At 33.7% G+C, this 11,419-nt stretch overlaps 1 protein-coding gene across 1 annotated transcript; it reads left to right on the forward strand.

The window, feature by feature from the left end:
* Positions 1-1,255: 1,255 nt before the first annotated feature.
* Positions 1,256-9,176, forward strand: LOC110095706 (acyl-coenzyme A thioesterase 9, mitochondrial; the record flags this gene model as incomplete). Its single annotated transcript, XM_020821346.2, is given in 3 exon segments — positions 1,256-1,800; positions 8,089-8,266; positions 8,692-9,176. Coding segments are annotated over 3 exon segments (1,164 nt in total), but the record flags the coding sequence as incomplete, so codon positions are not given.
* Between the last annotated feature and the right edge of the window lie 2,243 nt (positions 9,177-11,419).

The raw sequence follows: 11,419 nt of genomic DNA on the forward strand, positions 1-11,419 counted from the left end.
AAAAAAAATCACTAATTTATTAAAATTTATAGCAATGCCATATGCCTTATTAAAGGATCTAGTATATAATATAGAATTGTAGCATTTATTTGATTAACTTCACCAATGACTAATAGATCATCAACATAAATTAAATGAGAGATACTAGAGTTTTTGCAAGTGATTCCTTTAAAATAGAAGCCATTAGAATGCATTTTGATAACACATTTGAAGAGTAAAGGAGAGAAGGACTTTGTTATTAGAGGCCTGAAGAGGAGGGGATATAACCTTCAAATTTCCCATTAATGATAAAAAAATAGATGAATATTAGAAATTCAGAAAATTTGTGAAAATCTAAATTACCATAGTCTTGAGTAAAGAAAGTTTATATTAACTTTATTAAAAGCCTTTTTATGTCAATTTTATCATACAAAGATTTAGGATAATTTTGAATGTTAAAATCATGAATAAGCTCAATAATAAAGATGATGTTATTAGCTAAATTTCTATCCTAAAGAAGGTAGACTGAGCTAGATGAATGAGTTTGGAAAGAATAAATTTGAGTCATCTATCTAAGAGATTAACAAAAAATTTATAAAAAGTATTGCTTAGAATTAGTGGTTTGTAGTTATTCAAAGTTTCAAAGGGAGATTTCTTAGGAATTAAAGTGATTGCAATATGTTTAACTCCATCTTATAGGGAAGTAGTTACAAAAAAGTATTTAACAGTGATATGATAACGCAATTGAAGTTACCAATAACTATTCAAGTATCATTGATTGAAGAAGTAATAATTGCTATTGCTTCCCATAAAGATTTTCTCTCATGCACACTATTAACTACACATATAATAGTAATTAAAATAGAATATGTGGTAGAGATAAAGACTTTGACATGGATAAATGCATGATGGATTGAAGAATACTTTTGAAGCATTTCATATTATCCAAATTTTGTCTTTGTCATCAAGATGAAATTTATTACCACTTTCTTCAAGAAAGAAGAAAGAAAATTGCTAGACAGAAATGATTAGAAGCAACAATATAGTCATCTTTGTTTCAGAAAAAAAAAAAGGTAAATATTAAAATCTTTGATAAGATTTCTATAGTCAGTTTATCTACCATTATCATTTAACCTTATGATATTTTCAGATAATTTTTTTATAGTAATCCCGCAACTAAACAGAAGTATCACGTGTTTGCAGCACGTGACACAACGGCTTTCTTGAATTTTTTTTTTTTTTGGGAAAATTCATGGAACCTAATCGAACGCGGCTTTAGTCTCAAGGAATTTCTCCTGGCTCACCTGTACTTCTACGGTCATGGGGAAATGCCCACCCGAAAAACTTCCGTATCTTCTCCGCCACATCCTACTCTGCCCTCCGGGATCGCGCCAGCTTTCTTCCGGCAGAACCCTACCAACGTTGTCGCCTTCGTCGCTGCAACCAATGGATTCAGCGGAGCCGGCGTCCCCAATCCGTGTGGTTTCGACTTTTTCGTCGCCGCTGGACCGACCCATCGACGCGAGCTCGTCGATACGGAAGCCGCTTAGCCTCTGGCCAGGGATGTACCACTCGCCAGTAACCAACGCGCTGTGGGAAGCGCGGTCGAGTATTTTCGAAAGGCTTCTCGATCCATCCATGGACGGACCGCCGCAGAGCGAGTTCCTCACGAAGTCGCCGGCGCAAAGTCGGACAAGCATAGTTTACAACTTCTCTACTGATTACATCCTACGGGAGCAATATAGGGATCCATGGAACGAAGTCAGGATTGGGAAGTTGCTGGAAGATCTGGACGCGCTAGCTGGCACCATCGCAGTGAAGGTTTGAGTTTGGCTTCTTGCTTTTAGTTTTTGGTTTCTCTAATAAGGGTTTGGACCAGGAATGATTCGCATTTTGTTGCTTGATCCAATAATTTATGTACATGATAGTCATCTCCATTCAGATGGACATGCTTATTCTAAATTTGTTGTCCATGGTTGTGAAGCCACGGAGGAGTTGCAATTTCTGAGTGGCTTTTTGCATAGCTTGTTTTTATCTCTAACTCTAAATTATGATATGTCAATGAAAGTTCAAATGAGATTGGTAAACCTAGTTGAACTGTCCAAGGTACACAAAGAGGGGATGAACTAGTGTTTTAAAAATATTTTCTTTGAAAATTTTTAACCAAATTCACAAGCGGAAGAAAACAACAAAACAACCAAGAAAAACTTTTTACTTTTGATTTTATAGAAAAACGATTGGAAACTTATTTTTCTTCTTTTTGATTTTCCGATATTTTATTATTATTAATTTTCTTGCTTACTTAAATTAATCCAAAACAATCACAATGCTTCCAACCTAGATTTACAAGAATATAACATGTAGGAAATTAAAAATTTAAAATTAAAATGCTAAGAGAAAAAGATAAAAGCGCACTAGAAATTTTATAGCAGTTCGATCAAAACTTGACCTATGTCCACTCTCCGAAATCCTTCTATCCGGGTATTGCACTAATCTTTTGGTAACTCTCCTTTAGATCCCACAGTTAGACGAAGAAGTCATTACAGAATCATTTCCACCTTTCCACGGTGCGGTGGGGAAGTTGAATCCCTTTCACCAACCCGGTGTGACGGAGTAGTTTGATCATTTGACACCACGAGCCTCTTCCCAGAGTTTACCTCAAGCAAAGCAAAGACTCTTGAAGATAGAAGGTGAATGTTCACAGAGAAATCATGTGTAGAACTTCTCTCACACACTCACTTAATCTCAAAAGACCCTTCTCTCTCAAAAGCCTCACCTCTCTCTCTCTCTCTCCCAAGAACAAAGATCTCTCTTCAAACCCTAGCTTATTGAAAAGCTTCCTCATAAAAATTGGCGAAAGAATCTCTTAAATGAATTAAGAGAGGTTTAAGTACAAGGCTCTAAAAAACCTTAATTTTTTAGTTCATCCATTTATGTTCATACAATACGTTTAGTTCAAAATCGCTGTCAATTCTATATGATGAACGAATTAAAGTATGTCCAGTTCAGGAATCTTTAACTGATCATACCATATGAATCATTGATCGTACAATACGATTAGTGCATTTACTTAAGTTCATCCAAGACGATCTCAGGGAAGATATAAAATCGTCTATGTTGATCGTCTAATATGATAAATATCATACTGTATGAATAGTTCAATCCAATCAAGGTTCATTCAGGATAATCCCTGGGATAATAAAAAATCATCTCTACCGATCATCTAATATGATTAAGATCGTATTGTATGATCGGATTGATTAATTAAACCTTGATTTGATTACCTGATTGTAGGTCTTAATTTAGTCATGATTTCGTAAATCGTACAATACAAAAAATACTCGTATAGTACGATCAATTCAAAATTTAAAATTCAAAATATTTGTTTAAATTTGATTGGCGACTAGGGGCTTAGATTTAAACTGATCGTCTTGTATGATTTAGTTTGTGCAATGCGGTTAGCTCAACTTTTTAATCTCTCAATTACTCGTTTTAATTAACTGATTGTACGGTACGATTGAGATTGTACGGTATGAACTTTAGAAAATTTGAACTTCTAAGTTTCATTCCCCGTGTGTGTGTGCATGGTTGCTAAGCTAACATATACCTTTACAAAATAATTGACTCAAGAAACATAAAAATAAATAAATGAAAATACAGACTTTTGCAAATATCAAACCTATTCTACCCATTATTGGGTCTTGAATCTTTATTGATACATGGTGTACGATGTACTTAAAATGTTAATGCACACAAGATAAATATGCAATAATAATACTAGGAGAAATAGAGTAAAATCCATTAATGTTTGTTATTATCAAAATTATAAGCTCGAAATCCCAGATTGCAACAATTAAATCTTTAAAGCAAAGTAGCTAAAAAACTTACCCCAGATGTCCTAAATCTTTTTAGAAGTCATATTGCAAGCAAAGCAGATTGCAGTATCTTAAATTTTTTTTCTTTTTGAGAAATGAGGGCCACTCTAAGCTTTTATCATTAGTCAAACACTGCGATGAGAAAAAAGTATTTGTGCATCTTTAACCTAAATACTGATTTTCCATTTTAAAATACAATAACATTTATACCAATTACCAAACAGTAATTCGTCTCCAACCGAACTCCATTTCTAACACTAGAAAAGAATATTCAACGTATATTTATTCTCTTCTCTATTTTTATTCTCAAAAATGCATTTTGTGAACTTCTCAAAAAATTTATTTTTGTGAACATGGCGTCGCACTATTCATAGTAGGGAAATAAACACAATAATGTGTTTGCGTTTGGGGTTTGGGTGGGAGGCTCACGGCAACTGCAAAGACTTATTTACAGCTCGGTTGGAGATGATTACAATGAATCATACATAAGTTTACATATATATTAACAAACTAAATAAAACAGAAAACCTATATTTCCCAAAGCAAAAGAAAAAAGCACTCCCAGAAAATTCAAACAATGATTATTGGTCCCATTCAACGGTAAGGATAGAAGTTTGAGTGCTTTCCCAACAATATATTGAGAAACATATGCATAGTAGATAAAAGAATCATACATACATACATATATATTAACAAACTAAATAAAACAGAAAACCTATATTTCCCAAAGCAAAAGAAAAAAACACTCCCAGAAAATTCAAACAATGATCATTGGTCCCATTCAACAGTAAGGATAGAAGTTTGAGTGCTTCCCAACAATATATCGAGAAACATATGCATGGTAGATAAAAGAATTGTCAATTTGAACCATAAAGAAAGGGTGAAAGGACTCTTCCTTGCCCGGAAAAATGCATACAACAATGTAGAGATGCAATTGGAGGCGACGATATGTAAAAGCCTTCCAAAATTATCCTATCCAAAAATCCGGCTTAGAGTGTTAAGAGCCATTTGTGAAAATTTCCATCTAGTGGCAGAAAAAGAGAGAAATAAGCTCAACAAACTATATATATCCAGCCAAAAAAATGTCGTGCTGTGCTAAAAATGAAGCAGAGAAATCTTATCCTGGCCCAACAAAATTGAATCCAATTCATATAGGTATTATGCTGCAGAATGAATACCATCCAACTGGTACGACCATATGATCAAATGGCAAGAAGATCTATCTCAGAATACCGACAACCAAACCACAACATAAAAATAAAAGCCAACATGTTGAAACCAAGCCAAAATTGATTCTTTTAATATTATGTTTTTGTACTATTATAACTATCACATCAGATATTTTTATATTTATAATAATGTAATTGAAGATATGAATTGTGATATGATAGATGATTAAAATAACCCAATAACATTATATAATCTACAAAGATTAAGTTAAATGCATCTTATAGTACATTAGATTGAAGGATTGTCAATGCTGCCCCTTGGATTTAGCTCAATTAGGAATTACTTGGACCTACGAGCTATGAAGCACAAGTACCAACATAAACATGGATATGCAATATATTTATAAAATGTATGGTATGGCGTGCTATGAACTGGGTAATATATTTTTTAATTTTTTATATGAAATTTATAATTGAAATAAGTAATGTCAATATTATCTATTTCAAAGTATTGCATAGTAAAATATAATATGATATATTTAACTAAAATAACTGATGGGTCAAAAAAATAAAAACTAACATCAATTTAATTACAATTACATTTCAATATTTCTTCTCGTGCATGAGACACCAACATTAGCATTATTTATTAGAAATGACTTTATCGTTGTAATATTAAATATGAAAACCCTGAGTATAATCTTTAAAAGAACCTCACAAAATATTAACACGTTGATCTATCACCAATTGGATGTAACAATTTAGGCATAAAGACAATATTGACTGTCCAACCTAAACGGAAAATTTTCTAAACAAAGAACAACTTGCATATGTCTTGTTGTCTGTGCCAACGCGTATCTCAGCTTTGTTGGCATGTCTCCTTGTTGGGTCCATGTATAAGTTATGAATAAATCATATTAGGCATGATTTCATGAATGTTGGAGAAGTTTTAGGTTGCGCTGTATCTGACACAGATACGGAAAGCTTTTTGAAGTGTCTTACTTTATATGCGATGATGTTTCTTTTGTTCTTTTGGATAACTATGTTTGTAGCAATTATCCTTTTTGAGTGGAACTCTATTTTGCACAACTGTTCTTTTAGCTTAGAAACTACTAAATCCTCAACCCATTGCTCCAATGCATGCGTTTTATATTTATCTTTTTTCCTTCTGTGGGATGCTATAAGTTTCTATTTCACAATTTGATGAATTTACAATGATTATTGAATTGAATAAGGTTCTCAGTTGTATGCTCATAACTGCTGCTCTATTTGCCTACATTTTGCTCCCAAATACTTACATTCAATAACAACAACATTAAGCCTTTATCCAATTATCCCAGTACATGGGGTTGGCTACAGGAATCCTTTTTGTGTATTGTATTATATTAAGAGTCAAATTCTCATTTAAATCTAATAAAGAAAGTATCATTTCTAATATTTTCTAATTAAATTTTTTAGGTCTACCTCAACTTTTTTTAACAAATACATCTGTTCTCCTAATCGAGTCATCGAAAGGCCCTTGTTTTATATAACCAAACCATCTAAAGTGACTCTCTAATATTTTCTTCCTCTGGAGCTACTCCAACATTTTCGCATATATGCTCATTTTGTATCCTATCTCTAAAAGTAAATCCACTCATCCATCTAAGTAGGGGTGCCAATTTATGACACGACACGAAATCTCGACCCGAATTCGGCTTGGAAATATGCTTTCGGGTCGACCCGTTTAACAAATGGGTCAAGTTTGGGCTTTAATTCCTGACCCGTGTCGTGTCTAGGTTAACCCGCAAACCAAAAAATAACCCACATCCTACAACTTGTAAACTTGCGTGTCCCATCTCTGCAACATTTAACTTAATATTATCCTTCTCTTTTAATTGCCAACATTCTGCACCATAAAGCATCACAAGTCTCACCACCAACTCATAGAATTTTCCCTTAAGTTTGAGGGGGATTTTTTAATCACATAAGAAGCTCGATGCATTACTCTACTTCAATCATCCAACTTGAATTCTACTAATAATGTCCCCATAAATTTCACCATCACTCTAAATAATAGACCCAACATATTTAAATTGTGTACTCTGATTAATGACTTGATTTCCCAGAGTTACAATCCCCACTAGATCTAAAATTATATTCCATATATTCGGTTTTAGATTTTCTCAAACAAAAACCTTTACAATTTAAGGTTGACCTCCATAATTCAAGTTTACCTTCAACTCCCTCTCTAGTCTTATCATCGAGAAGAATATCATCTGCAAATAGCATACACTAGGATACAACCTCCTGCAAATGTCTAGTGAAAACATCCATGACTAAAGCAAAAATATATTGGCTTAAGGTTGATCGTTGATGTAATCCAATTGAAATAGGAAAATTCATGGTCAAACCACCTTGTGTTTGAACACAATGATTCCTGCATATATATCCTTAAGGACTTGAATGTAAGCATTATTAACCCCTTTATTTTCTAGAACTCTCCATAGCACTTCTCTTGGATCTTTACCATACGCTCATGTATATTAAAGGATTCATGTCATGATTATTCAACGAGTTTTATGCTATTTGTCGACTACCTAACACGACCATCCACTTTTCTCATCTAGGACATGAGATCTGACAACGACAATATTTTTAAAAGAAAAATAATATATTAGGACTGCACATATATTGCAAATTGTCATGCATGTTGGATGCTGTTTTAGTTTTGAAAATTCTAGGGAACTTATATTGTTAATAATTCAAGTATCAAATTTGTCATTTTGAATATTGAGTTATGGAACACTTATGTGGAATTGATTATAATGATGTGGAATGCTGTAGTACCTGTTGTAAATTCCAATGGAACATGCTCCACCTTAACACAATTATTCACATGACCTTTTATTATGTTAAGAGTAATTATATTCTTTTCTATACACCTTTTTATTACTTGAATGCTTTAGATGTTGCATTGCCAAGCGATTTTATCTTCTTCTTATGTTAACGGGATAATTCTCTTGCATCCTTGATGTTGAGCATGACAGGTTTCTCCACTAATCTATGTTATGTTTGTATGCCAGCATTGCGCAGATGATGATAGCACAACAAGGCCACTTTTGCTTGTTACTGCGTCAGTAGATAAAATAGTTCTCAAAAAGCCACTGTGTGTGGACAAAGACCTAAAAATTTCAGGAGCTGTCACATGGGTTGGTCGGTCCTCCATTGAGATACAGATCGAAGTCACTCAGTCTGAACAAGGTATTCCATAGATAACATTTTAATGCCTGATTCTTCTCTTTTCGCGGGAATGTTGATGAAAAAAATGGCTAAAAGTATGAGAGTGTTTAACTGCGTGTTAAATGAGGATTGGTCATGCTTGGTGTCATTTTGTTTGGTTAGAAATATTGTTATTTCCTCTCTTCCTAAACACATCTCTCAACTTTTCTCATCAACGTGCAGATCCCTCAATAACATTTCTAACAATGTTCTACTGTAACTATATTAAATCATGCATATGCCTTACCTGTTTCCTTCTCTTTTCATGTTTAACATCCAAACTTAGTTCAAATATCCGTTAGGGATTAGCTTACTAGTTATGATGAGCTAACTGGCAGTTGATACATTTTTTATTCAAGATGCGATTTCTTCTTCTATATGACAAGATCGTACTTCTTGTGTCCTAGAAAATTCACTGCAATCAGATCCCTTGGCTCTAACAGCTTATTTTACCTTCGTTGCACGTGATTCTAAGACTGGAAAATCTGCTCCTGTAAATCGACTTGCTCCAGAAACTGACCAAGAGGACTTATTTCTAAAGGAAGGGGAAGCAAGAGATAAACTACGGAAGAGGAAGAGGGAAGTGGAAAAATTGGCATTTGAAGGTGGGCACAGTGTCCATGGGGAGGTGAAACGATTAAAGAGTTTGTTGGCCGAGGGTCGGATATTCTGTGATCTTCCAGCTCTAGCTGATAGGGACAGTATTCTTATACGAGATACCCGTCTTGAGAATTCGTTGATTTGCCAACCACAACAAAGAAACCTTCATGGGCGTATTTTTGGAGGATTTTTAATGCACCGAGCATTCGAACTGGCCTTCTCGACTGCTTATGCCTTCGTTGGGCATAGACCTTGTTTTCATGAAGTTGATCATGTTGACTTTTTGAAGCCTGTGAGTATTTACTTCCATGAGATTTTTTACTAAGATGTTATTGATTTTACTTTTATATATTATTCTAACATCCTTGTAATATTTATCATACTGCCTTGGGGCTTCTCTGGCATGGCGGCAGTGGCCTTTTGCATTAGCATTCTAGGTAAATTACATTTTGTTTGCATGCTTGGACGGTGCAGAAAATGGCATACTTGAGAGCATCTCCCACGGCCAACCAAATCAAAAGAGCTATTAAGGATGTGTTCCTTTCAACTTGGTTGGGAATAAGGGTGTAAACGTGTCGAGTCGAGTTCGAGTCAACTTAAGCTTGTGCTTGTGCTTTACTAATTAATCAAGTTTGAGCTCAAGCTTAATTCTAGTCAACTTAATTTTTTTATTCTGAAACAAAAGATAGTTTTGATTCAAGTAATTATTGTAATAAAATGATTAAAAAATTGGAAATTAAATGAAACATAAAGAAAATCATTTGAAATAAGGATAAAATATAAATTTTAAAAGAATTTTATACTTATTTAATTCAAATAAAATTTAAGCGTATTTTACATTAATAATTTTTAAGCAAGTTAGTTCATAAGCTAACGAGTCTAGTATGGGCTAGCCTGAACTTGAGTCACTAGCTCTCAAGCTTGACTTATAAGCCATTTATGAAGTCGATTTGGGTCAATTTGGCTAGGGTACACCTATAATTAGGAAAGTAGAATTTTCCATGTCCTGTGGTTAGTGCGCCCATGCTGACGTGCTCTATGGTAGTCCAAGAGAAGGGAGGGGTGGCGAATTGGTATTTTAAAAAACTTTTTTTAAAAACTGGAGTATTATGCGAAAGCGAATAAATGTTCTAAAACAATATATTTAAAATATACAGAAGAAAAATATTTTTATTCTTATATTTTTAACATTTTTTTTTATGTTTATGCAAAAGATTAATCAACTTAATTTTACACATGTTGTTGTCATAGAAATATGCAAAGTAAACCAAAAGCAGGCAAGTAAAAGTACAAGAAAAGTAAACAATACAAATCAACGATTTTTATCGTGGTTCGATCACCAAACCTGCGTCTACTCCCCGAGGTCTTTCTTCTTAGGATTTTTACTATATAGAAAACTCTTTTAAAACTCAATTGAGCGGAGAAGCCCTTTTTTCTTGTTAGGTGGAGAATGACTTTGCTAGACTCTTCTGTCCCCGAAAAGTCTCTCTTATTCAGCCTCTTGGCACGCAAAGATGCTACTTCCTCCTTCTTCTTATAGTGGAGGAGATGTCGCTCTCTATTACTTCTTGTAATAGTGGAGATGCAGCTCCCATAGCCTTCTCTGGCTAGTGTTGAGTCCTCTCCCAAGACTCCTATAGAGACCCTTTCAAAACACTTGATCCAAGACTCTGGAGGAAAGGTACAAGTTGACAAGACTTTTGTTTGAATCCCCTTACATAATCCTTTCCCTCAAGGTTTCTCTCAACTCACCCTCGCTCCCAAAAGTTTGCTCAAGGTTTTTCCAAGGAAGAGATCCTCTCTTTCTCCCCGATGGCTCTCATTGAAACCCATGTTTGAGATTCTCGAAAAGACTATTCTTAAAATGAATTACATTGGGCTATTTAATTGAAACCCTAATTTTTAATCTTAATGCTTTTATCATACAGTACGAAGCTTGGTTCATACTATCTGATTAGTTAAACTCTTATTTAAGATTGTATTGTATGATATTTGGTCGTTCAATATGATCAGTTATATCGAATTAAGGATCGTTTTGGATGACAAATTTCGTCCAGTGAAGTCTTTATTTAACTGGACTGTACGACTTGGATCTTATAGTTTAATCTAATCAAGATTTGATCATGATTTAGTTCCATGATTACCTGATAAAATTATGCAACATTCATTAATGATCGTACATTACAAAAATCTTTTGTACCATACGATTATGTCAAAATTCAAATATGGAATTTACCTGATTTTTGTAACTAAGATTCGACAATAGGTTTTTATCAAGATACTTGATCTTACTGTATGATTGTAAGTCATACATCACAATTAGTTTTGCTAAAAATTATTTTAATTAATTTAATTAAATATTTGATTTAATTTTTGAAATAGTTAATCGTACAATATGATTTGGATTGTACAGTACGATCTCACAGAGAAAATCAAGTGTTCAATTTTCTCATCATTTATGTGTGTGCTTGCCAACATACATCATATACAAATTGATTCTAGAAAAAGAAAAACTACAAACTTTTTTATTACAAC

Source organism: Dendrobium catenatum, unplaced genomic scaffold (genome assembly GCF_001605985.2).
Source record: "Dendrobium catenatum unplaced genomic scaffold, ASM160598v2 original_scaffold_112219, whole genome shotgun sequence".
NCBI lineage: Eukaryota > Viridiplantae > Streptophyta > Magnoliopsida > Asparagales > Orchidaceae > Dendrobium > Dendrobium catenatum.